This window comes from Ursus arctos, chromosome X (genome assembly GCF_023065955.2).
Source record: "Ursus arctos isolate Adak ecotype North America chromosome X, UrsArc2.0, whole genome shotgun sequence".
Taxonomy (NCBI): Eukaryota; Metazoa; Chordata; class Mammalia; order Carnivora; family Ursidae; genus Ursus; species Ursus arctos.
In genome coordinates this window covers 57,199,843-57,227,173 of record NC_079873.1, presented here as the reverse complement: position 1 = coordinate 57,227,173, position 27,331 = coordinate 57,199,843, and the positions used below count along the sequence as shown (strand labels likewise).

Here is a 27,331-nt window from a genome sequence, read left to right as displayed (position 1 = left end):
CCCCCGACTCCCCCTCCCCCTCCCCCAACCTCAGGAAGTCTTAAGACCAGCAGGCCCAGACCCCGCCCCCAGCCAGTCTTGCACCAATCAGGCCTCGACACCAACACTCACCACCCCCGACTCCCCCTCCCCCTCCCCCAACCTCAGGAAGTCTTAAGACCAGCAGGCCCAGACCCCGCCCCCAGCCAGTCTTGCACCAATCAGGCCTCGACACCAACACTCACCACCCCCGACTCCCCCTCCCCCTCCCCCAACCTCAGGAAGTCTTAAGACCAGCAGGCCCAGACCCCGCCCCCAGCCAGTCTTGCACCAATCAGGCCTCGACACCAACACTCACCACCCCCGACTCCCCCTCCCCCTCCCCCAACCTCAGGAAGTCTTAAGACCAGCAGGCCCAGACCCCGCCCCCAGCCAGTCTTGCACCAATCAGGCCTCGACACCAACACTCACCACCCCCGACTCCCCCTCCCCCTCCCCCAACCTCAGGAAGTCTTAAGACCAGCAGGCCCAGACCCCGCCCCCAGCCAGTCTTGCACCAATCAGGCCTCGACACCAACACTCACCACCCCCGACTCCCCCTCCCCCTCCCCCAACCTCAGGAAGTCTTAAGACCAGCAGGCCCAGACCCCGCCCCCAGCCAGTCTTGCACCAATCAGGCCTCGACACCAACACTCACCACCCCCGACTCCCCGTCCCCCTCCCCCAACCCCAGGAAGTCTTAGACCAGCAGGCCCAGACCCCGCCCCCAGCCAGTCTTGCACCAATCAGGCCTCGACACCACCACGCACACCCGCCCCACCCCCTCCACCTCCTCCAACCCCAGGAAGTCTTAGACCAGCAGGCCCAGACCCCGCCCCCAGCCAGTCTTGCACCAATCAGGCCTCAACACCACCACTCACCCCCCCACTCCCCCACCCCCACCTCCCCCAACCTCAGGAAGTCTTAAGACCAGCAGGCCCAGACCCCGCCCCCAGCCAGTCTTGCACCAATCAGGCCTCGACACCAACACTCACCACCCCCGACTCCCCCTCCCCCTCCCCCAACCTCAGGAAGTCTTAAGACCAGCAGGCCCAGACCCCGCCCCCAGCCAGTCTTGCACCAATCAGGCCTCGACACCACCACTCACCACCACCCCGACTCCCCCTCCACCTCCCCCAACCCCAGGAAGTCTTAGACCAGCAGGCCCAGACCCCGCCCCCAGCCAGTCTTGCACCAATCAGGCCTTGACACCACCACTCACCACCCCCCCACTCCCCCTTCTCCTCTCAATCCCAGAGGTCTTACACCAACAGGACCAGACCCCCTCCCAGCTCCCACCCCCAGCCAGTTGTACACCAATCCGGCCTCAAAACCTCCACTCACCGGGCCCTTACAACCCTCTCACCACAGCTAGCCGATCAGACACCCCCCCCCATACCTCACTCCCCGCACGCACTCCTACCCACCCTCCATTTGCCCACATTTCCACTCCCTATTCTGACCTCAATCGGCCCACCGGCCTTGTGGGATCTGGCGTCCAACACCCCCACGCCCTCATCAGCCCTCCACCTCCCCCCGCGCTGCAATCTCACTCAGCCAGTCCTTCCACAGCTCAGGCCTAGACGACCCCCCTCCACAACCGCACGCCACCTTCCCCAAGCCTCTTCTTCCTCATGCCCCCACTGGGATCTTCACACCCCCATTCCTCATCTTTGCTTTAGCGGAGTTAATATCGCTTAAAAAAAATTGCTTCTTCCAAAAGCCTTTTTTAAAAGTGGAAGCCAGCAAGATATTTTGCCATAATCTCAGTCCCAAGGTTCATGGCCAGTCAGGGTATGTGGCGGTCCTGATTTTAAGTCCGCTCAGCTAGGATGAGCTTCAAGATCGTTCCCACTTCAGTACCCTCTTCAGCCCCACCAACCGCCTACCTGCTCCGGCCGCCTCTGGCGTGGCCGATCCTGCTCACCTCAGACTGGTGGCGGATGCTGTGGGAGCGCCTGAGCAACTGCGAGGGGACGCCAGGCGCGAGACCTTTTATAGAGCCCGGGCTCCACGGGGGGGGGGGGGGGGGGGGGATAGGAACTGACGTGTTCCCGTGCTCCCTGTACCCACCTATCACAGTGTGGTCACGGGGCAAATTTAAACTTCGCGGCTAAGAACTCAAATTTGGCGCCCAGCCGCAGTGCTTCCGGAGTCAGGTCTATCGCTTCCACGGGTGTTGCTTGTTTTGTCACGGAAAGCGCCATTTCACACAGAGCTCTGGTCCCCGAGCCGGATTCTGTAGTTTGCCGATCCCTAAATTAACTTTGGGTGACGGGGAAGAACTAGGCTGAATCTTCCCAAAGTTTCATCTTTGTGAGAACGTGGATAAGCAAGCACCGTTTCTTGCCGGAATTGCCCAAACCTCTGAGCCTGTTTGCCTGTCCCCCCCCACCCCCAACAACTACTCTGAGCTAGGGGGGATGGGGGATGGGAGAAGGCCACCTAGACCCCTAGATAAGAGCAAGGCATCAATCCAACAGTGCCTGGCAACCCTTAACTATGACGTTTGCTTCCAGAACCCTCCAAACCCTGGAGATAGACGAGTTGGTTACTTGAAGCTTTTTGGCACTCGCTCCCAACACACCAAGAAAAACAAACCGGGGAAGTAAATGCTTTCTAGACGGTGCCGTTTCTCCGGCAGACGCGTGTTACGTTTCATAATTTAAGCATGTGGCTAACAGAACACAAATAAACCCTCCGTGCATTTAAAGATATTAATAATACTGCATTTATTTCATGTTAGGCAGTTCCAAGTGTTTTATGTGGATTTAATCTTTAAGACACTTTAAAAAGTACGCAATATTAGCACTCATTTTACAGAGATCACATGGCTACAAAGTGCCAGCGCTGAGATTCAAACTCCAGCAGCGCTGGGCGGGAGTTCGAGCCCCACGTTATAGAGATTACCTCAAAAAAAAAAAAAAATCTTAAGAGGCGCCTGGCTGGCTCAGTAGGTTACGTGTCTGCCTTCCGCTGAGCTCATAATCCCGGGGTCCTGGGATCGAGCCCTGAGTTGGGCTCCCTGCTGAGCGGGGAGCCTGCTTCTCCCTCACTCCCTACCCATGCTTGTGCTCTCTCCCCCAAATAAAATCTTAAAAAAATAAAATCTCAAAAAAAAATCTGAACTCTTAAGCACTAAACTGCCTACACATATAAAGGTACTTTCTGAATGGATCGGGAATTCGATAAAGGGGGCTTATCATTATAACCCCATCTCTACAACAAACTTAAAAGTTTACCTCCACAAGCCCCTTCTATAAAAATGGGGGTCACATAACTGCACACCTCAGCAGTTTGGGCAAAGAACCTGAATGTTAGCTGTGCTTAATATTAAGAGGCATGTGCTGCACTTCAAGTAAAAAGTGGGTTAGGACTGGAATCGAATCACATTACCCGAGCTTATTCCAGATGCACAAGCAATTCCTTTAGAGTTTAGGCAGGAGGAGCTGGAGTGGACTGAAAAGGAGGGGAGGCAGATTCTTAACATGTAAAGAGGGTAAGGGTGAGAACCTTTGAATAGGCTACTGGACACCTTTCTTCCCCCACCACGTTTTAGGAAACAAACACCAACCCACATTAGGGCTTTGAGGGTCACAGCCCACAGAGCTTGGAAGGTAAATAAGCTGAAATTTTATTTTATTTTTTTAATGTACGTTCTCTGCCCAAAAGGGGGTTGAACTCACAGCCCACTGGTTGAGTCTCATGCTCTACAAAGTGAGCCAACCAGGTGCCCCAGAAATTTTATTGCAAAATTTTTCCTCATTTATTATCTCTGAGAAAACAGGCAGCTAAACAACCTGCTCTGGTCCCTGCTGCACTGATATCCTCCCTCATACCTGTGTTCAACCACCACACAGAACATGAATAGTTCACGTGAAGAACCTACAGCAGTAGACAGCGGTAGACGAAGCCAGAGTAGTCGCAGTCGTAGGCCAAACAAAAACCATCCTGAATGGGTGTGCTGGGAGTCACAGGCTCTGTTGTCCTCTTAACGGATCATATACCAAACCCACCCCTCTTGCACACCTGGCTGAGAAAACAAAATAGTTCTTAAGATCATAGCTCCACTAGGGAAATGCGGTCCTCCAGTTGTTTGGAGCTGTTCAAATAGAAGTTTCATCATCGGATGACGCTCAATTTCACAGAACACAAAATACGTCAGCCATATTAAGGGCAAATCATTCATTTATTGTTTAAAGACTGCAAGACAACATCTGGATTTCCGTAGCACAATTTAAATGTTTTACTTTTTTGATAAAGCAGAGTATAATAGAAAAAACAATTAGTTTCCGGTAATATCTATATCTCTATTCAGAATTAAGTCTTCCACAGACATGTTACCTGGAAACAAAAGCCTATTACAATAAGCAAAGCTTCAACCAGAGCGGCTACTTTTCGTGCCAGGAAAAAGTTCATCCCTATAGGAGGAATGATGTGCTATGTAAAATGGCTGTAAGGTCACAGCCTTGAGGGCACTGGAAGTATATTATCCTATTCCACATTAAGTAGTTTGGTGAAATTCAAACAGTTTCTCTGCAACCATGCTGGCAACCTCTGACTGGTAGCTCAATCGGGTAAAAAATAAATTAAATCCCTAAACTGATGTTTCTTGATTTACATTGTTAAAAGGTACACAGTTCATTATCATGTAATTCTGGCAAGAATTACATTTGAGACTCCTTGCCCAGATTTTGGTTAACAATAAGAATCTTTCAGAAATTCAAGTTCTTATTAATCAATAATTTGTCAGCTAGGATACATTCAGGCATCAGCTGCAACTACAGAATAGGTGCACTGCCTCAGCGCTTTGGAAAGACATTATAATCTAGAACACTACTAGCAGACAAACAATTATCTGTTACTGGATAGCATAAGTACAGTACAGCAACACAAAACATATATTCATATGTTGGCTTAAGCCTCAAGCCCTCGATCCTTTGTTGAAATTCAATAATTTTATTCCTATGGTTTTTAATACCAAGAACTCAAGCTCCAGGAGGGCCAAAGTCTAATCTGTACTCCAAACCAAGTAGCAAAGCCGTTTGCTACTACTGAGGCTGATCTGTACAGACTTCAAGACCAAGTCCAGAAGACAGCTATTGTATAATACCCGAGAAGGTCTGAAAAATAATTACTCATTTACATAGCTGGTCCTTCAGAGCTTTTTACCTCTAACATGTTTTTTGATGAAAGTTATTTAATGTACTGAAGATAACTGTGACTTACTGATCAAATACGTGAATACTTATACTTACCTGGGATTTCATTTCTGCTGAAAGAAATAGGAAGAACAGGACTCACTTAAAAAAAAAAAAAACAAACTTGAGAAAGGAAGGTAAAAATCTTATCACACACTATCACTTTTGGAAGCAGCATAGAGGGGCAGTCAAAGGTAAAACACTGGTGAAATAGGTCAAAACTAGGCCCAAAAAAAAATCTATATTATCATCAATGACAGTACCACAACTATGCCCTGCATAATTAATAATCACTCCTAAGAATTTTCATTTGGCACCAGATGATGTGTTTAAGAGAAACACTCTGGGATATTTAAATATCAGACTTCGTTTTGTTAGCTGAGTTACAGGAGAAACTTTAAAGTAGGGGAAGGGAAGAGAAGGAAATGGGAAACGGACCAGAAAAAAAATTTTGAGTCATCATCTAAACCAACAAAGCACTGATAGCTCCAAACATTAGGTCAGACACTAAAACGACTGATATAGGCTCAAGTGGTTTATAAAACCTATAAAAAGACTACACCAGCAAAGTCCCCATTAATCTGTAGAGTTCAGAAACTAAAACAAGGAGCAACATTTTAGCTTAAAACCTTATCTCAAGAGAATCATATACACTTCACATGAATAAAAATACCTGAAACCAAACATTTTTAAAAGCTCCAATACCCAAAATATAAAGAAAAAAATTAATTCAGAAGACTCAATCAATCCATGGAATCACAAAACGGCCGGACAATCTATATCTCCCCTCCACACTAGCCATCCCATGGAAGACCAAGGGAGATCAGACCTTCCAGACCTATGCACCACCTGGTTGCTGCAAAATTCTGTGGAGATTCCTTGTGGAACAGCAGTTTCCCATCTCTTGTGTCTCTCCCTATCATGCAGGAAGCAAGTCTGGCTGTGCTATTCTATTATTGTTTGTCACCCATCTGCAACATGATACCGTACAGATAAGTAAAAAGTACGTTATCGAGTTCCCTTTCCCCAGAAGGTTGAGGCTCAGGTACAGGGCAATCTCCTGTGCACACAGTCTTTATTTAGGCCGACTCAGTGACTTCAACAGGCTTAATCATGTGATCAGGTTTGTTGCCAGCTGCATAATGCTCCCACATCTGTAGATAGAGCCGCTCTAGTTCCATTGTGTATTGTTTGGTGTTGAACAGAGGGCTAGATATTCTCTGCTTCCAGACTTTGCCACGAATTTTCTTCAGGCTAGGTAATAAAACAAAAAAGAACCCAGTTTACAAATCAGAGCAGAAAAACTCAGAACTAGCCCTCACAGATTCCTAGTCCTACCTTTGTGGCAAAATACATGACTGGACTTCACACTGTTTTCTGACTGGCCACCCTGACCTCAACGCTGAAAAAGGGAAGGGTCACAGCTAACGTAATGCTAACACTTATAATCAAGCTCGCCTCCATGTCCTCTGAAAATATTCAGTTCTTTCCTAAAGAAGTCTATCCACGAGATCGCATGCTTTCTCCGTTTCAGCTCACTTCTACCTTTAAAAGAAAGAACTGGCAATCACAAGTGTCTACTCCTATGTACTACTGCTTAGAATGTACACTGCTTACCCTTTTCGTAAGCAATTTAGCAATGTGTGTGTTAAGAAACTTAAATGTTTACAACCCTTTGACCGATCAGTAACACTTTAAATCTATTGAAGAGGAAATAATCAGAGATGCAGGCAAACCTGGCCATGCAAAGATGTTCACTGAAGCACCATTTACAATAGCTAAGGCACAAACATAAGATGAGGTATTCAGTTTATGAATATATTTTAACGAAATAGGAAAAATACTCCAGAGGATAAGAAATGTACTATGTCTACTGCCATAATTTTCCACTTACACGATTTATTTATTTAGATATTAACAAAAACTGTTCCTAATATTACCAAGACCATGGTTCTGTTCAAAATAGGGAAAAAAAGCAATTAGTTCTTCTGGGAACAGAGGGGGAAAGAACGCTCAATTCCTCTTCTGAATATATAATTTGTCATGAGATTCTCCTTCTATGGAGAGAATTACTACTTTAGAGCGAGAAGCTGAAACACTCCTGTGCACTTTTAAAAGCAATTAATAAAGTTTTAGTGTTTGTTGCGACAGAACTAGTAAAATTGCTACACATTATGTTGGCCTCAACCCAACCATGACCATATTAATGCTACCTTCCAAATACACATACTTCTGTGCTCTATTTTTCTAAGTTCTTTTTTTTTTCCAAAGATTTTTATTTATTTATTTGACAGAGACAGCCAGCGAGAGAGGGAACACAAGCAGGGGGAGTGGGAGAGGAAGAAGCAGGTTCCCAGCAGAGGAGCCTGATATGGGGCTCGAACCAGAACGCTGGGATCACGCCCTGAGCCGAAGGCAGACGCTTAACCACTGCGCCACCCAGGTGCCCCTATTTTTCTAAGTTCTATACGTCAACAGGAGAATGGCTGAACTGTGGTACAGCCATACAATGAAATACTACTCAGCAATAAAAAAAGGAATGAAGTACTGATATAAGCCAACATCATGAATAAATCTCACATTATACTAAATGGGGGAAAAAAAAAACCTTTAGAGTACATACTGTATAGTTTCATTTGTGTAAGGTTCTAGAAAGGCAAAACTAAGTTATGGGGGAAAAAATTCAGGACAGTGGTAGTTGTCCTGATGGTTGGTGTGCAGGACCAACTGAGAAGGAACATGAAGGAATTTTCTGGAGTGATGGCTATGCTCTATATACTGCTACAGGTTTGGGTTATAAAGGTAAGTCTCAAAACTCAAATTTAAGATTTGTGCATTCCACTGTATATAAATTCTGCCTCCAAAATAAATAAATAATAAACTCTAGTTGATGTCCACTTTGAAGTATTTAGGAGTACAGATGTCTGCAATTTACTTCAAAATTTACTTCAAAATCTATCAAATAAGATGGATTGCTAGATGGATAAAACAATAAGTAGATGGACAGGTATGTGGTAAAGCAAGGATAGTAAAGTGTTAGTGGTAAAATCCAGGCAGTAGGTATAGTGGTAAAATCCAGGCAGTAGGTATAGAAGTGTTTATTATTGAAATTTTTTTAACAAAATGTTGGGGGAAAGTATCATATGAAATCAACTAAGCTCCAAAAAATTTTTTAAAATACACTAAAATATTTACTACAGTTATCTCTGGAATGATGGACATGAACCTTAATTTTTTTTAATGGCTGAGCTCAAAATTTTCATTCTTAGACGTATATGATGTTCGATGGAGAAAATTTGTAAGTAATAAATGCTTAACATCTTCTGAATGCTTTCCAAGAACTTTTGTTAAGTGTTTTACATGGAACACCTTTTTTTTTTTTTTAAATCCTCAACATCTCTGCAAGGTAGGTACTATCATTCACTCCCATTTTGCAGATGGAAAAAGCAAGGCACATAGAGACTAACTTGCCCAAAGTCACAAAGCTTGTGAGAGAGCGTGAATTCAAACCCAGGCAGTCTGACTCTCTACAATATGCTACTTCTCAGAAAAACACAAAGAAAAAAAGTCACCCATAACACCCAAAGAAAAGACTCTTTTAAGAGATAAACACTACTTCGTTGTATGGCTAAAGCATTGCTTATCTAAGCACCACCCCTCTAACTCCCACCCACTTAGGGAACTGAAGTTATGCTGGTTTTTCCCTTATGCTACAGTGAAGATGTAGCACCCTAACAGGGTCAAACATCTGGCTGTTTTCTTTAAGGCTCTTAAAACTCTGAGGAAGGGTTGTACCGTTTTACTCACTGTCTGAAATGTATGAAAAGGCCAACAGCACCTCAACGCTCCCTCATCATTGGTATCATACTAAAGATATTTTATTTTTAGGAAAATAATGGCTATACCCCAATGTTCTTGTATAGTTACATTTCTACTACAGAGGTTGAAACTTTTTCTTATTAACCATTTGTATTTCTACTTCAGTGAGATGTCTATTCGTTTCTGTGTTTAGATTCCTTTTAAGGAATTTAAGATGTGAATGCTCCTCGGTCTTCATATAGCCAGGCTATTATTACTTGACATAGAAACAAAGATTTTCTTTCCCTCTCTGCTTGCCTTTTAATTTTCTTGACTCACTTTTATTCAGCCATTTACTCTTTACATAGTCACACCTATTGGTCACTGCATTTATGAAAGTTTAGAAAGTGCTCTCATCTAGAGATTATACAACTAAATCACCCATTTCCTATTATTATTTAATGATTTCATTTTGTAACATCTATATTCTCTCTAAATTTTCCTCATATGTCTCCTTTATCATAAAATTTGTTCATGGAAAAGTTTACTTACTATTCTAGGTCAGTTCCCAGTTTCACAGCTATGTCTTCATATTCTTGTCTGTTTTTAGCAATAAGCTCAAGACAACCTAAACAAGTGAGCTGGGAAGCTGCAACTCGAGAAGCAAGAGTCTCTCCTGCAATTAAAAAAAAAGAAGAAGAAAAGAAAAACAAATCTGAGAATGTAAATAACACAGTTATTCACGTCGCCTATGCTAAGTACCCACACAATGCGGATGAGGAGAGTGGAGCGGAGTGCTTAGACTTGAACAAAGCTCACTTTTTATCATCTTGCCTAAGCGCTCCATCTAGCACACACAACTTCGCCTAAAAATGTTTTCCCCCAAAGGAGGTTTCAAAAAGAACAAGGAAGATTCCAATGGTTTATGAGCAACTCACCTGGCATAGTCACCATCGGTGTTCCTGCCCAGAGGACATCCATCCCTGTGGTGTGTCCATTACAGAGGGGAGTGTCCAGGCAGACATCAGCCAGCTGGCCTCTCCTGACATGTTCCTCTTTAGGAGCAACAGGTGAAAATATGATACGGTTCTGGGGAAGGCCCATGTTTTGTGCATACTGTTGAATATTAGGTTCTCCTACTGCTGGAAAACGCAACAGCCACAGCACACTATTGGGAACACGCTTCAGAATCTAAAATAGGGAAAAGAAGAATAATTTTTAATAGCAGCTCTGGCCTTCTCAAGAAAGGCTCCCACAGAGCTCTAATACTTCTACTAGTCTATTCCTGTCACCCAGATAGCAGCCTACTGTGAACTTTGTCTCTCCCTCACAGATGAATTAGACCAACTGAATTATAGGTTCCTGTTCTGCTTAGCTGCCCCCAGAGCTCAAAGAAAGAGAAGACTGACGTAAGACACAAACAAGTTACTAATTGGCAAAATATGAGGCAGCTGTGTCCCGTGGGAATCGTTACTGACAGGGAATCGTTACTGACAGGGAATCGCTACTGACAGTTATTGACAGTTTCTGTCAATGAGTGAGAAATTTTCCGTTTCAAATTTTAAATCCCCCAGCATGACACAACAAATAAGGTCAGCTCACACTTGCCTGACTTGATGTGCCTAATCAAGCTCAGGTGTCAGCAGACTTTCTGTAAAGGACCAGAGAACAAGTATTTTTGGCTTTGCAGCCACATGGACTCTGTCATAACTGCTCAATTCTGCCCTGGTCACTGGGAAACAGCCACAGACAATATGTAAACAAGCAGGCATGACTGTGTTATAAAAAAAGGCAGTGTGCCGGATTTGGTCCGCAGGCCGCAGTTTGCCAACCCCTGATTTAGATCTACATCTATTCAGTGTTACCACCCAAGTTCAAAGGCATGAGAACAGAATCCAGGATACTTCAGATTTTTAAGAAACAGCACCGTGCCATATATATTATCTAACACCCTCAGCAGCAACCCCCTGCAAACAAACACATCAGTACCTCTGCTTTGAGATGTAGGAATATTCATACTGAATGGAAAACATACAAAACCAAAAGACAGCCTAACACCAGTTCAGGTAGTTTTGCCGCCAAATAAATTTGCCACAAACTTCTGAAAACAGCTTTTGGTTTTTGGACTTTTTTGAACACTGGGAAGTAAAGATTAAGGGATAGTAAGCATGTACTCATCTGCTTCCCCTTCCACCCATACTTCTTAAAAAAAAAAAAAAAAAAAGACCGACCCCACCCCAATACCAAAAAGAAAAGCAACCAAGAATTTATCTCCATTTTAGCCCAATGGAGTAAAAGCCAGTTATGGATAATCAAGTTTAGAACTTTCAGAGGTCCTGCTTATGCAAACTGGTCTGATGAACTAACTGAGAGGTAACGGCATAAACCAATTCCTTCGCGATTACATCTCTACAATATTGCGAGACCGTCATGCATGGGTGGATGTGGACATGACGCTTTCGCTATCAGTTTAGGCCATGGGTTGGCAAACTATAACCTGTAAGCTGAATCTGGCATGTTGCCTGTTTCGGTAAATAAAACTTCACTGGAACACATCTATACTCCTACATTTACGTAATGTCTATGGTGTCTGCCTGCTATAATGGCAGAGTTAAGCAAATGTGACCGAGTATGGACTGCACAACCAAAAATATTTACCATCTGGCCCTTTAAGAAAAAGTTTGCTGATCCTTGGTTTTGAATATATAAATTAATAAGGTTATATTAATTACATTAATTAATATTATGGTTATATTAATTACATTAATTACATTAATTAATAACATGACATTTAGACACTGGAAGGAGAAATCAAAAATGGCTGAAAAATCTACTACTCTTTTGTAGAAATGAGCACAACAGCTCTTGAATGGGGTTGGAGGGCAGCCTCAGCAAGACAGTCTACACAATCTCTACCAGTCCCTAGACATGAATAATGAATCTACCCATACTCACGTTTGCCCACATCTGCAAAGTAGAAGGGTCAATTTTGTATAACTGATTAAAATTACAGTACACAATGGCATCTTCTGGTAACCCATACTGAGAACGTGTAGTTACGATAATAGTACGAGGAACCTCCTCTCCAGTGGCAGCTTTATTGTTGATCTGGAACGTGAAAAACGATATGGTATTTATATTTAAAGTCAGCAGCGTCTGGTATTTTTTAACTAATAAAGAATCCTTGGGGTGCCTGGGTGGCTCAGTCGGTTGGGTCTGTGACTCCTGGTTTCAGCTCAGGACTCAGGTTTCAGCTCAGGTCGTGATCTCAGGGTTGTGGGATCAAGTCCTGCGTCAGGCTCCAAGGCTAGCAATGGGTCTGCATGAGGATTTTCTCTCTCCCTCCCTCTCCCTCTGCCCCTCCCCCCACTTGGTTCACACACATGCACTCTCTCAAATAACTAAATCTTTTTTTTTTTTTTTTTTTTTTATTTTTATTAATAATGATTTTTTATTATATTATGTTAGTCACCATACAGTACATCCCCGGTTTTCGATGTAAGGCTCGATGATTCATTAGTTGTGTATAACACCCAGTGCACCATGCAATATGTGCCCTCCTTACTACCCATCACCGGTCTATCCCATTCCCCCACCCCCCTCCCCTCTGTAGCCCTCAGTTTGTTTCTCATAGTCCATAGTCTGAGATGCCAAATAGTATAACCATTAAAAGTTATATCACTACGAGAAAATATTCACGACATATTAAGTTAAAAAACAGAAAAACGTTACAGCATTATCTTAACAGGGGCAGGAGGGGAGACTCCACCTTGAAACTTATCACTCAAGTCAAAAAGTTCTTTTTAAAACCCTATCAATCCAACAGCAAGCTTTTGCTCATTTCTTAATGAATGAAATGCCCTTTTCTAAATCACACCCACCCTTGAAGGTTAAACTTGTATTATTCCTCCAAACGATCTCTACTGCGTCTCCTCTAACATAGATCAACACTATTTTTAGGTATCTACGTACACAATTAATTATAGTCTTATCTTGCAATTCTCATACATCTGGGTACTGCCTTAAACTGTTATATAACTATTCTAGGTTATGGGTATTTCATACATTCGGGCATTTTGTTTTACACTCAAAATTCTTTGTCCCTGAGCATTTCAAGAACTATACACATACTACTTTTTTCTTAAACATGTCTGTCCTAGTTCAAATGACAGTTAATCAGAGATTAAGAAAAACCACACCGCTGTCTTTTTAGCCCAATACACATTGTAGGTGATTATTAATTCCCTTACCATAACAGGAGCTGGCCCGAGAGAAAAGAGTTCATTTTGAGCACCCTTGGTATAAACTGTTATGCCACTAAAACTGTTAACTCTTAAGAGAGATCCTTGCCTTATAATCTCGACAGCTACATACTCACTTACTCCAAAATGCAATATATATTTATTGAACACATACTACATTACTGTGCCTAAGACATGGACCCTAAAGTAATTCAATTCAGCAGAGACTGCACAAACACAGGGAATTATAACATGCTGTGCTGGATGTAAAATACATCCCAGATATTACAGAAGCAGAAAAGACAGGTACCAACAGAACACGGAAGGCGAGATTAGTGATAAGGACAGGAATGGATCCTGGAGCTGTCTGAACTGAATGAAAAGTCTTAAAAGGGAGTAAGGGAGTAAGATTTAACTAGGGAAAGAGTGAGTTACAGAAACAAACTGTATGAAGTCTACAGATAATTCACCGTTGATTAGAGGAAAGCCACAGGCAAGGAATAAGAACATATTGTTAACACAGTTGACCCCATTAAGTGACCTACTGGCTGAATCCAAGAGACTTTTAAAATAAGACAAATCTATGTAAGATGCCTATTTCCACCAAACTCATTTCCTTACCTATAAAACAGGGATAATGATGCTTACACCTCCTGGAGTTATGAGATTTAACGGAGATAAATGAATACTTGGTGGTACATATTATGCTCTATTATTCTCTTCTCACCTGGGTAGTTGCTAGTCCATTGCTAATACTGAATCCATTAATTGTTATTTGAATTTGCCCTCTGTTAATCATCTCGATAACTGCTTCTGCAATAGTATTCATAGGAATAACAGGCATATTAAGAGCTGTATTACTGCTGTCCCCATTGTCTCCTCCATCAGGACACTTCATCTTTAAAGGAAAAAAAAGACAAAACGTACCATTAGGGAAAAGATCCCCAATGCAGATCACTTTATTTCAATGACAATATTGACCAGGTTCTGACCTTGACAATTTTCACATCCGGCAGACTATCAAGAAATGCTTTGAGGTCGATGCCATTAAGAACAATCCGATTGTCATAGATGTGGCCATTGGACTTAAAATCGATGACTGCTTTTTTCTAATCAAAGAAACAAAACAATCAAAAAAAAATTTGAGACAAATCTTTTAGGATGCATAGGGACAATAGCAAGGAAATAAATGACTACAGTTCTTTCCGCAATATCCACATTGCACTGTTTTTTTCTACCTACCTTCAAGTGAGGGAACATATTAGCATGATCACCAATAAAGAAAGTATGCGGCATATAAGCCAGTTTCTCGGAATATTGCTCAGCAACTTCAGCTGGTGAAGTTTCCTGATCAGTGATGATATAATCCATGAAAAGCGCACCACTGGTCCCCGGGTATCCTAGCCACATCGCCTAAAAGGAAAAAAAAAAAAAAAATCAGGACAAAACCTAAAAATGTTCTTGAAGAGTTCAAAATTAGTTAAACAAGGAGGGTTGACTTTTTTTAGCCAAGAGGAGTGACATAGTATTTCAGACTAACCTTTTTAAGTGTTAAACGTATTTCCAATTTACAAAACCAAACAACTATTTGTACTCAACTATGAACTGATTGTCTCTATACACACGTACCTGTGGGCATTGTGTTCTACACTCAAAATTCTTTGTCCCTGTACATTTCAAGAACTACGCTTTTTCTTAAGTCGAGCAAGTCTGCCCTATTGTTTCAAATGCCAGGTAACGGGGGGGGGGGGGTGGCGAGGAATCACTGTCTTTTTAGCTCAGTAAACATTGTGAGCAATTACTATTAATTCCTTTACCTGAATAGGAGCAGGCCTGAGAGCAAAGAGTTCATTTCGAGCACCCTTGGTATAACCATTCATATTTACAAGGATGTGTATACCATCCTGATGGATGCGATCAGCTGCTTTTCCATTGCAGGGAATCTATGGAATAAAAAAAAATAAGAACTCACTATGTATAATCTCAAACTAATTCAATTAGTTTTAATGGCATCAAACAGAATTCAGTCACAGGTACAAAACATGATAAGAACACAAATTACATTAATGCAGCATACAAATATGGTTAAGTGCCATTCAAATGGGCCCAAAACATTACAGAAACAGAATATACAGGAAGGAGGGTTTACTTCTAGACTGAATGTATGAATAACAAGGCTTCGATAGAGGAGTTGGCATTTGAAATGGGCCTTCAAAGACAGTAAGAGCTTGAAGCAGTTGGACAGAATGGAATCTCGATAAAGAACAGTACGAATAAAGAATCAGAGTAAAGTGCATGGTATATTTTAAAAACGGTGAGTAGATCACTTCTATTTGGTACAAGGTATATATGAGGGCAAATGGTGGGTGAAAGTATTGGCAAACAAGACTGTGCTCAGAATTAGAAAGATTGTGAAGGCTGGGGCTCAGTCAGTTAAGCGTCTGACTCTTGATTTCGGCTCATGTCATGATCTCAGGGTCATGAGATCGAGCCCTGTGTCGGACTCCACACTCAGCGCAGAGTCTGCTTGAGATTCTCTCCCTCTGCCTCTTCCCTACTCCACTTGAGCCCTCTCTAAAATAAGTAAATATTTTTTAAAAAAAGGAAAGACTGAAGGCCATGCTGAAGATTTGAGACTCCAGTCAATAAGCAGTGGGTCCCTAAACATCTCAGAAGTGGAGGGCAGTATGCTTCTTGGTCACAAAGAGTCCGAACCCTACATCAAAAATGGCTATGTATACTCCCAAAGCAACAGCTACATGCGCAAAGATGCTGGTTCATGCTATTTATTAAATGACAAGGATCTCATAACCCTTCTGCTGGAACTTCAATGATTCATGTATCAATTACTAGATATACCATACATCGCCTATCCCTTTTAGTCACCAAAGTGGCCCACAGAATCTGTAAAGAAAAACCTCTAGACTCAGCAAATTAATTCCTCCACGGGTTTCAATCTTATTTTATCATAAAATTTATGCTCCTAGAAATAGCAATAGAGCAAGTACAGAAATAAAGATAACCAAAGGCAAAGGCCCACAAAAACAGATGAACCATAGGAACTAGTTGAACAGATAAACAGAGGAACTAGTTCCTCTATTTTCTTTAAATAACCTATTTATTCCTCTTCCAAGCCAGCATGTCCTAGAAGAGTTTTATCTCCAAGCACATATAGACCCCATTTCAATTTCATTTGCAACGTCAGCACAATCCACGCTGATTATAAATGTAAATGATCAAGGAAGTTAAGACCAAAGTAATTGCCCGTATGTAATGGCTGATGTTAAATACCTGTCATGAAAAATACAAGCTACACACCAATAGTTTCATTCACTATTTGTTCAAAATTAAAAGCTTGAAGTATAGAAGTTTTGCCTACCTGAGAGAGATCAATGAAATGATTGGCTTCTGCCATCACTTTCACTCTGAAGTTTGTGCCATCATCTGGGCTCAGGGCGTAACAGAACACCTGAAAGGCAGCACACGATATATTTAAAAACCTTGGCTCAACAAGATACGGAAGCAACCTCCTATGTGTCCATCGAGAGATGAATGGATAAAGAATATGCGGAGGGTGTGTGTACACACGTGCATACACAATGGAACCATAAAAAAGAACGAAATCTTGCCATTCACAACATGGATGGACCTAGAGATTATGCTAAGTGAAGTAAGTCAGAAAAAGACAAATACCATATGACTTCACTTATATACGGAATTAAAAAACAAAACAAACAAACAAACAAACAACACACAGAAACAGACTCCCAAGTACAGAGAACAAACTGGTGGTTGCCAGAAGGGAAGGGGTGAGGAGAATGGGTAAAACAGGTGAAGGAGATTAAGATATACAAACTTCCCGTTATAAAATAAGTCACGGGGATGAAAAGTACAGCATAGGGAACACAGTTAATAATATTTAATAACTTTGTATGGTAACACACAGTAACTACACTTACTGTGGTGAGCATTCTGTAATGAACAAAATTGTGAAATCACTATGTTGTATACCCGAAACTAATATAATATCATATGTCAACTGTATTTCAATTAAAAAATTAAAAGTAAATGGAAAACTAAGTAAAAACCTTGGCTCCAATCTTTCAGAAAGCACTGGGCTTAACACCAAATACTGATGATAAAGCCAGAAATGTTTTTTTTTTAAATAAAACAAATAATGTCTCTAGGGAAATACTAGTCTTACCTCAAATTTATCAGGATTGTGCATGCCTGGAATAGACTGCATAAGGTGAGAAGTAGGATGATTCCCAAAGTCAGAACTCACATATCCTACACGCAGTCGACCATCACTAAGCTTCAAGTCTTTTGGATGTTCATATGGTGGCTTATGAAGGACATTAATCTACCAATGGAAACCAATGCTTGTTAGTACAGTTGAATCTATACATAAATCTTCATCTAGGAAAACTGATTAAAAACAAAACAAACCTGTACTTCCCATCTGTTGGTAACGGTTTGCCCAGAATACTTCATTTAAGTCAAACAGCCAATTCAACGCAATCTTAGCAGTTTATGTAATATGCTTCATACTCTGACCTGTTCCTGAGGCCTAAGAAGTAGCCTGAGCAAATCTAGAACTTGGAGAAAGTTCGAGGCAGTGTGGACAGAGCATAACCAACCCTACATTTTAGAAAATTCTGTAGGGAAGCATTTTTAAAACAGAGAATTACATCTAGCACTCCAATCTATTCTGCTGACCAAATTCCCACGGTTGATCAAGTAGTGCTCCAATTCTCAGAGTATAAAATACCAAACACTTTTATTAAACATTATGGTTTTCAAACTATAGTCTGAAACTATGGTTTTCAAACACCATCCTTCTATTGCTAGGATTCTACCTTGGAGGATGGAAGCAGTCATGATCGAGACAGACACAATGGAAAGGGCTTCTGGGGTGGCTGACAAAGTCTCCATTTCTCAACGTGGGTGGTGTTCACCTTATGGTAACTCAGTACACCACATACATATGATATGCATCATTTTCTATATCTGTATTTTACTCTGCAACAGGAAGATTAAAACAAAACAATCCCACCTTATCCAAGCAGAGGTTCCCATGCCTCTCAGCAATAGCCTTCCTGAAGCCATGAGAAAGAGGATATAGCATACTATGATGAGGATGCACAGAAGGCAACCTATTCTTCTCTAACTGGTCAGCCACGATACTGACCAACTTCTTCATTCGCTCATCATAGTCTGTCCAATCACAGACAATCTAGAGGAGGCAAAAAGAAGTCATTACCCAGGGGCACCTGGGTGGCTCAGTCGGTTGGGCAGCTGCCTTCGGCTCGGGTCGTGATCCCGGGGTCCTGGGATGGAGCCCCATGTTGGGCTCCCTGCTCAGTGGGACCCCTGCCTTCTCTTTCTCCCTCTGCCAACCCCCCCCCCTCCGCCGCTTGTGCTCTCTGGCTCTAGCTCTCTATCAAATAAGTAAACAAAGTCTTGTGGGGGGAGTTACTACCCAGAAAACCCTATCCCAAGATTTAACATTTTATGTGTCTTTGGCCTAATGTAACGTCAGATAACCCTTTAAAAAACACGGTCTCCAGCCAGGCTTGGATTAATGTGGCACATAACAATTAAAAAACGATTGCAACACTGAAAGCCAATTACTGGCCCGTTATTCTTTACCTGCAGGCAATGAGCCAAGTTACAATAAGCATCAGGAAAATCAGGCTTCAGTTTCAGAGCAGTGCGGTAAGAAGCTATTGCTTCTGGAATATTCCCTGAATCCTGGAAGTAAGTAAAGCGGGATGGTTAAAAGTTTTCCTACAATTAAACATTAGGGGCTTAGATGCACATATTATAATAAACAGTAGTAGTAGTACCTTATGAATGGAAGCCAAATTGCTGTGGGCATCTGCAAATGCAGGGTTAATCTGAATGGCACGAGTGTAACACTGCAAGGCTCCCTGAACATCCTGCATCTCCTTCAGAGTGTTTCCCATGTTCGAGTAGGCATCGGCAAAGGTAGGACTAATTCTAAAAGAGAAAACAAAGATCTTCACCTAGTACAAAAACCTTTACCTCCCTGTAATGTTAGTCTGTTGTTATTCAAAGCCATCTTAACACAAGCCAAATGTGCCACAGGCCAAACATTTAAAAATGTAAAGGAAAAAAAATTAGACAGTGAGGATCTTACCGAATAGCCTCCTTATAATGCATCAGAGCTTCCTGAAGTTTTCCCTGCTGCTGCAGTACACTTGCTAAATTTGAATGAGCAGCAGCAAACTCTGGGAAGACCTACAGAGTCAAGATGACATCCAAGGTTTAAAAAAAAAACTTCTAAACCAACAGTAATAACTTACCACGGTAAGAACTTTGCTCAAGTATCTTTATATCCCTACATTGCTGTCTACCTTCTCCAAGTCTCCTCATTCTTCAAGTCGAGCGGCTCAAATTCTACCTCTTCATTTTATACCTCTCCTTGTTTCAAAACATGAGGAGGTAAGACCTCTCCTCATCCTAGCTTATGCCGATTACTCCAGCATCTCTCTCTTCTGCAATCTCTCTGTTGCTTAAACATCTACCACACCCACCAACCACCATTACAGCCATCAGGCACTAAAATTATATACTTATTGGTAACCTCTCTTGAACTGTAACTATTTAACTTTTCCGTGCAGATCTTATCTACCCATAAAATAATGAATTCAACGTAGAGACTTTCTTGAATGTCACACAAGACTTCTCTCATACCTTAGATACTCAATTACCGGTTCAAGGAACGATTCAACCACTATTTTTACAAAACAGGTGGGTGACATGGACAACTTTAACTGCCTTTCCTCTGTTATCACATTGAAAAAATATCCAGCCACACCACCCTGAACATACTTCCAATGCTTTACGATATAAGCGAACGGCCTCTTCAATGTTTCCCTGTTCTCGTTTGATATTGGCTAGGTTATTCAGAGAGTCTGCATGGGTGGGACACAGCCGGAGAGCTGTATTATAACAATCTTCTGCTTCGGCAACCTAGAAAACAAAACAAATTATTCAACACCTATACGGAGGAATCAAAGAGCCACCACGGATGTTATTCTAACAACTGCTTAGTTAAGCCTAATGGCTGGTAATGTTCTAGAAAATAGGTTATTTTTGCTATTCTCTCAACCGAAACTCAAAAGTAAAACATTTACCACTTCAATACTTAATAACAATAGGTACAAAAACAACTTTTTTAATCCTACCAGGTAACAAGAAATAGACTGAATAAACGTCCTTACACTGCCCTTCTCTTTGAGTGCATTGGCTAGGTTGCAGTAAGCATCAGGGAAATGTGGTTGCAGTTCAATAGCTCGCCTGTAGGTGTCTATTGCCAGATCTATCAGGCCTTGCTCATAGTATACACAAGCCAGGTTGCCGTGCACCACTGCATGATTTGGACTCAAGCTTAGGGCACGAAGATAAGCTGCCACAGCTCTGTAAATAAAAAACACACACACACAATGCAACTAACTTTTAGTGGATGCTCTGTTACAATTAATTCAAGCTATACTATACCAAAGTACATCAATTAATTATAATTAACTCATGCTATCCTATACTAAACCTTACATCGAAATTCTATCTTAATAAAATATGTATTTTTACACTGAAAATTTTTCTATTTCCACGTAAGAAATCAGCTTTCCCCTAACAAAACAAAACAAAAGGTCAAAAGTCAGGATTTACTTAGCTTTCTGAATCAGATCAAAGGAATAATTTAGTCTTAAAAGATAACCATTTCAACAGCTTTACAATAAAAGAAATTTCAATTAAATTCCCAGTGAGAAGGCTAATGGCTTGGAGGAAAGCCAACAATAAAAAGTCAGGCAACAATGCCTCTAAATAAAATGTAACACAGCGGACATGACGAGGGGAAAGCAACAAACTAGAAAAGGAAAATATATTTCAACTGACCACTGTCATAATTTTAGTCCAAGGTCTCAAGTGCCAATACAACAAACATTCAAGAAAATATATCGAATAGAACATTCTTTCTCTCACCTGTCAAATATCCGTGCCTCTTTCAAGACATTTCCTAAATTGATATAAGCATCCAGAAAATTGGGGTCAAGGGTGACAGCCTAAAAATTACAAGACAGCTACTTAGAGCCAAGTTAGGATTTCAGATTAATTTGCCAATTACAATTTTTTATTCTGAGATAATTTTAGGCCTCCAATTACATATTCTAGTATAGTTAAATCTTATTTCTTTCACTGGAAAAAAAAAAAACCCAGACAGGGGTGCCTGGCTGGCTTGGTCGGAGGAGCGTGCAACTCCATCTCGGGGTTGTGGGTTTGAGCTCCACACGGGGTGTAGATATTACTAAACAAATAAACTTTCAAAAAATCCGTTATTTTAGTACCCACTCATTATTCACAAGCCTCAATGTTATCAAAATAACTTGTGTAATGTGAGAGCAAAATGTGTCCTGAAGGGAAAAACTTTAAAACTGGGTTTGCTCCAACTTTACTGAGCTAAATACTTGTAATGGTTGGCCCTATTTATTCAAGATTAATAAGCCTAACTCTTCCAGGAGGTGCCTGGCTGGCTCAGTCTGTGGAACATGTGACTTTTGATCTCAGGACTGTGGGTTTGAGCCCTATGTTGGGTATAGAGATTACTTAAAAATAAAACCTTAAAGGGGTGCCTGGGTGGCTTAGTCAGTTAAGTGTCCAACTCTTGATTTCGGGTTAGATCATGATCTCAGGGTTGTGAGATCGAGCCCCGTGTCGGGCTCTGTGCTGGGCTTGGAGCCTGCTTAGATTCTCTCCCTCCCCGTCTGCCCCTCCCCACCTCAAAAAAAATTAAATACAAAATAAATAAAATCTTAAAAAAAAGAAAAAGCCTAACTCTTCTAAAAGATAATGGCAGGAAGAAGCAGTAGGCTCTAATTGAAAAAGGAAATATATATCTCATAAATAAGAACTACATACTCAGTAAGACTTTGGTAAGATATGTAATTAGAGCTATACACTCAGTAAGATACATTACTTCAAGGAGACACTAACCATTAAATGGTTTCATCCAAATAAATCTGAAGTTGTCTTAAAATATGGCCGGATATACCCAGAGCAGGGATTCTCAACCCTGGCCATAACATTAAGAATTCACCTCCTAAAGCGTGCCTGGGCTCTCTCACGTACCAGTTAAATTAGACCCTCTGAAGATGAGACCAGGAATTCCTATCTTTTATAAGCTCCTCACGTGCAATCAAGGTAGAGAACCACCGAGCAAGAGGTAGGTACTCCTATAGTGTAATAAATGCAAACTTTAACTGAAATACTGAAAAGGTAAAGGTAATGAGTAATTGTGAACATATTAAAGAGTCATAAAAAACACTTCCTCCTCACTTTTCTTTACTTCTATCACAAAGTACATAGTGTCTGCTTGTGTCTTTTTTGCCACTGATAAATGCCTAAATCCATTAATGGTGATACCCTGATTCTATCGTTCCTTTTTCATCTCCTAGCTGGAACACTGATATGAACAGAGGTCCAGTTCATACAGGAGAAGGAAGACAAATGCTTTATTCTTCCGACTTTAACAGTTTTCAAAATGAATTGCTCCTTATCTTCCAAAGGTAACAAATGAATTTCTTCTTAGTATATTTATAAACTCATGGATTTAAACACATTTGACAAGTTTCAATGTATCTCAGTTAACACTCCTGCTGATGTTCAAGTCCCATCTTTAGCCAGCATGAGCCTCTTCCAGTTGCCTTTTGAGTCCTTTTGACATAATTAAAGTAATATATCAAAGCTTCCTAGCTTTCTGGTATGATAGGGCACTCCAGATTAATTCTGTACATTTCCTACCCCAATCTGGAATCAGCCTCTTGACCAAGAAACCCTGCTTCTTTACTTTAAAGTTGCCCATCTTAAAAAAGGATTTTTAATTTCTGAAGTACATTTTCAATGCAAAACTGGAAACCGCCCAGGGGGTGGGGGTGGTGGGGCACCTGGCTGGCTAAGTCGATGGAGCCACGTTTGACTCTTGATCTTGGGGTCATGAGCGAGCTCAAGCCCCGCCATTAGGTGTAGATTACTTTAAAAAATAAGATCTTTAGAAACAAACAAAACTGGAAACTGCCCTATCGTATACCATCCAGCAAATGCTGTAATACTGTCAGAGAAACAAAGATTAAGTGACTGATGAAGTAAAGGCCCATTATTTGGTTCTAAGTAAAAACACCCTGCACACATAAGCACTTCACAAGTACCAATTATTAATTTAATGACTAACCTTCTCAAAGTGATGAATTGCAAGCCAAATCTCTCCTTGTGCATTGAAAACACAGCCAAGATTACTCCAAGCTACTGCAAAGTTCGGTTGCGTCTCAATTGCTTTCAAATAACATGCCTTAGGAGGGGTTAATGAAAGAAGATGGGAGGGGAAGGAGGTAAAGGGAAAAGGGAAAATTTGTAAGGGGAAAAAAAAAAAAGATTGGGGGGGGGAAGAAGGTGATATCATTATTTCTTCTCTGACCAGCCAAAAGTGACCCTGCAGCATAGGCTCGCTTGCGCCAAAACTAATGCGCTGCCACAGCTGGCTGCTCCTGCGCTTGCGCCACCAGAACCCAAGTGCAAACCACCATGTTCAGTTCTGCCAACCAACAACCAACCCTTTAAACTGGGACTTATCTGGGAAAGTCAGCTGCCTTAGACACTACGCTGGCCTTCTCTTATCCGAACACCTAAGGGCTTTTGCTGTGTTTTCAAGTCAGATCTAGAGGGTGCCACTCAAAGCCAAGTTTTCCCACCCCACCACGCCCTCACCAGTTTCCCAAAGCGTGTTCCTACAAAATGTTAATAGAGAGCACTGGGAAAAAAAGGATTTCATGATCAAATAAATTAGGAAACCAGAAAACATGTTTCTTTGTTACAGAACTTCCCTAAGCCTTTATCAGTTTATACGGGACTCCCTCAACTTAGTTGACCATGGAACTCTTTTTTCCACCGGACATTTCAGCAGAATACTATGAAACACATTTTGGGCAATGCTGCTTTAAACAACAGTGTTCCTCACTAACATCTGAACTATGCTACTGAGGAGAAGAGTGTTTTTCTACCACGTCAGGTATGAGAAAGCCAGGCTATCCACCCTCGCAATGCCCCTGACTCCCAAGGGGGGACCGAAGCTGAAACCTCATATGACAGGATTGCACCTAGGTTGAGGTCCCTGTAATGCGAGCGCAAACATCGCTTGCGCAACCTAACAGCATCGCACTGCGCAGTCGCTGCGAACTGCTGCGCTACATAGAACACCCCTAGACGCAGCAAACGGCCAACCAGATCCATTAATCTACTAGACAGGCCCATAGAGAATATTTGTTTAATGAGATTAGTTGGACTCGAGGTATGTTAAAACCCAATTTTATCCAAAAAGGCTACACAATAGGACTGAGGGAGCCAGTCAATCAGATTACTCATCTAGTCAACCGTTCACAGGGGCTCATTTGCACGCATTGCGCATTAACGCTGCGCAGCCTTTGCGCTACTGCAGGGTCACAGCGCATCATCAGAAGAGCAGAATGCTGCAATCCAAACAAAGAAGAAAAAAGGAAAAAAATGAACAACAAGAAGAGTTAGAAGCTTTTACTAGTAAATTATCTCTAATAATTTTAATATCAATTAACTTTTACTTATCTTTGACAGAATTGTGGCTATAGTATAAAACATTCTCTTACATAACTTGCTTGTAAATAAAATTATTTTAAGCTGTTTCTGAAGCCACAAGACAGAAGATTCAGGCATGGAGGCAAATTGTTTTGCTGTGGCAGTTACAAACCCGTTACCATATTTCTCATCATGTGACTTTTCGGTGCGTTCCTTGCTGGAAGAGGAGGAGGTGTGTGTCTGCCCTAGATCCAGGCCTCGAGCTCCCTTCAGCGAGGCACCTTACGCATGGAATAGGAGGTTTCACCCACCTGAAACCTTCTAAATACAATATCAATGGTGAAAAACCAAAAACAAGAGAGAAAATAAAAACAAGATCATTAGTAAAAGTTCAACAAAGCAATTGAAATTCTTTGGATGTCTATTACATATGGGAATGAGGACAGTCTCAAGTCTGTAACATGGGAAACATGCAGAAGGGAGAGGGTTAATCAGGGCTATTGCATACAGCAGGGATTTTTGCTGGAAGAAAGGCTCTTCGTTTGCTACAAAGACAACTTAATTTTGCTTCCATCTACTAGGAATATGCTGGCTTGAATTTTCAAATGCACTGATTACAAAAGAAATACATTGCATTTCACTCAAGAGTATGTTCTTGTTCACTAAGTTCTCACAAAAAACAGAATAAACATTTTTCAAACTAGGTGTCTCCAGAGCTCTGAAATAAAGAAGTCAGCAACCTAAGGCAGGCGCAATGTCTCAGCCTAAACCGATCTCTAAAGCTGCAGTGAAGTGCAATTCATGTTAGCTGTCCGCTTGGTGGGGTGACAATTAATAGGAGCTTATCAAATATTTGTTCTATAAATTACCAATTAGATTTATCAGCTAAGATTGAAATCCATTACAATTCATTAGCTGGAAACCTACATAAAGGTTAATCCAAAGTGTCAGCAGAATTTATGAGCTATGCACTTAAAACTAGTGCCTTTTAACATTAGACGGTGCTGAAAAGCCTTCTCCCTCCCTGGATGAAGCAGTCAAACAGACAGCTACGCTGCGCATACACTCCACGCATTAGCATGCGCGTGGGGCTCAGAGCAACAGGTGGGAGTTTCAGAAGCATTCTGGTTTCTCCCCACTCCTCACCCCTGCAGCGCGGTTGCGTAAGGTGGCTTGTAACAAGACAATTTCATTTGTAAATTTAATTTACAATTATACCAAAAGCTTTAATAACCCAACCTGGTGTTCAAATTCATTATTTGGAAACACAGAATGCTAAAAGCCACCTTTCCACTTTGGCAAGTTTTCTTTCGATCAGTCCATTTCCCAAACAAACCAGCTTTGTCCTTTTTTTTTTTTTTTTTTTTTTAAGGAGGTAGGGCAGGGAGGAATAAAAGAAGAAAGTAAGGAAGAAAAGAAGGTAGACAACTAGGGTTGGAAAAGAGGAAAGAGGAACTTAGGGGAGGAAGTGGGGACAAGGGGCAGGATGTTCCAATTATTAATTTGCAATCATTTTAACAGCCTTTCTTCCACTGTAAAAAGGGTAAGGAAGATGAAGGGAGGAAGGTTAAATAAGAATTTTAAATGCCAGTATTACAGGGTAACATTTGGATGAAATTCTTCTCCACTTACAAGCCACAAAGGACTTAGAAGAGCAGCATTTTCAATGGCACCTGCATCATATAGGAGTCTTGAGCCAAATCACAGGCGCTCTGCTTGTCACCAGCAGGCAAGCCTCAGATTTGAAGGAATGTTACTTATTCCCACATAAGATCATGACGGAGCCCCTTGTTATAAAGATGATCTAGCTCAGCAGAAAGGCTCCAAAATGTTCAGGTTCTTGCTTTACCCCCAGATTTAGAACAGATATGCCAAAGCCTGGCCCTGCTCTAGTCTGAGGTGATTCATGCCGTCAGTTTTCCTCAGTTTCATAGGACTGTTTTTTGGAGATAGCTCAATGAAGAGTTGAAGACTTGGCAAAAAGTACAAGTTTTCATAACACTGATGTTTAAATGTGTTCTATCAAACACCTACCTTGGCTTCTTCCAAGCGACCCAGGGCTTTGAGCAGGTTCCCCAGGTCACTGCGAACACAGTACAAATCCTAGAAACCGAGAGATACTCCTTAATTACACTGTCGACCAAAAATACCTTGAAATTACTTTCAGGCATCTAGCTCGCTGTCCTTTTACTCTGCCAACTAAAGATACTGCCTGACAAATTAAAGTACAGAACCACAGGTCCACATCCTCAATTCCAAATTCCAGAAAGTTCCAAAAACTTACCTGATGATTAAAGCGGACCAGAACTAGAACGAAGCTCTTTACAGAATTTATTGATCCCACTTAGTGTGAATACTCATACCTTCTGTTGCAGAAATATGTGTTTTACTAGAAGGTGCTGCTCCAGACTCACCTCAGAGTCTGGAGGTATTACCTCTTTCTAA

The 27,331-nt window shown here is 41.5% G+C and overlaps 1 protein-coding gene across 2 annotated transcripts in view; it reads right to left on the bottom strand.

Annotated features, from left to right (window-relative positions):
• Window positions 1-4,188: 4,188 nt before the first annotated feature.
• OGT (O-linked N-acetylglucosamine (GlcNAc) transferase) overlaps window positions 4,189-27,331 on the bottom strand; it is a 33,088-nt gene continuing 9,945 nt past the window's right edge. For both annotated transcript variants that reach the window (XM_026485785.4, XM_026485786.4), the window contains exons 4-22: window positions 26,921-26,989; window positions 23,514-23,630; window positions 21,272-21,351; window positions 20,509-20,704; window positions 20,117-20,257; window positions 19,422-19,522; window positions 19,108-19,261; window positions 18,911-19,012; window positions 18,315-18,494; window positions 17,463-17,621; window positions 16,638-16,727; window positions 15,076-15,201; window positions 14,501-14,671; window positions 14,251-14,367; window positions 13,986-14,156; window positions 11,973-12,125; window positions 9,956-10,208; window positions 9,570-9,693; window positions 4,189-6,473 (exon numbers count right to left, since the gene is read on the bottom strand). In XM_026485785.4, coding sequence (XP_026341570.1) covers window positions 6,299-6,473; window positions 9,570-9,693; window positions 9,956-10,208; window positions 11,973-12,125; window positions 13,986-14,156; window positions 14,251-14,367; window positions 14,501-14,671; window positions 15,076-15,201; window positions 16,638-16,727; window positions 17,463-17,621; window positions 18,315-18,494; window positions 18,911-19,012; window positions 19,108-19,261; window positions 19,422-19,522; window positions 20,117-20,257; window positions 20,509-20,704; window positions 21,272-21,351; window positions 23,514-23,630; window positions 26,921-26,989 — 2,679 coding nt within the window. In that variant the 3' untranslated portion in view covers window positions 4,189-6,298. The remainder of the gene's footprint in view (window positions 6,474-9,569; window positions 9,694-9,955; window positions 10,209-11,972; window positions 12,126-13,985; window positions 14,157-14,250; window positions 14,368-14,500; window positions 14,672-15,075; window positions 15,202-16,637; window positions 16,728-17,462; window positions 17,622-18,314; window positions 18,495-18,910; window positions 19,013-19,107; window positions 19,262-19,421; window positions 19,523-20,116; window positions 20,258-20,508; window positions 20,705-21,271; window positions 21,352-23,513; window positions 23,631-26,920; window positions 26,990-27,331) is intronic.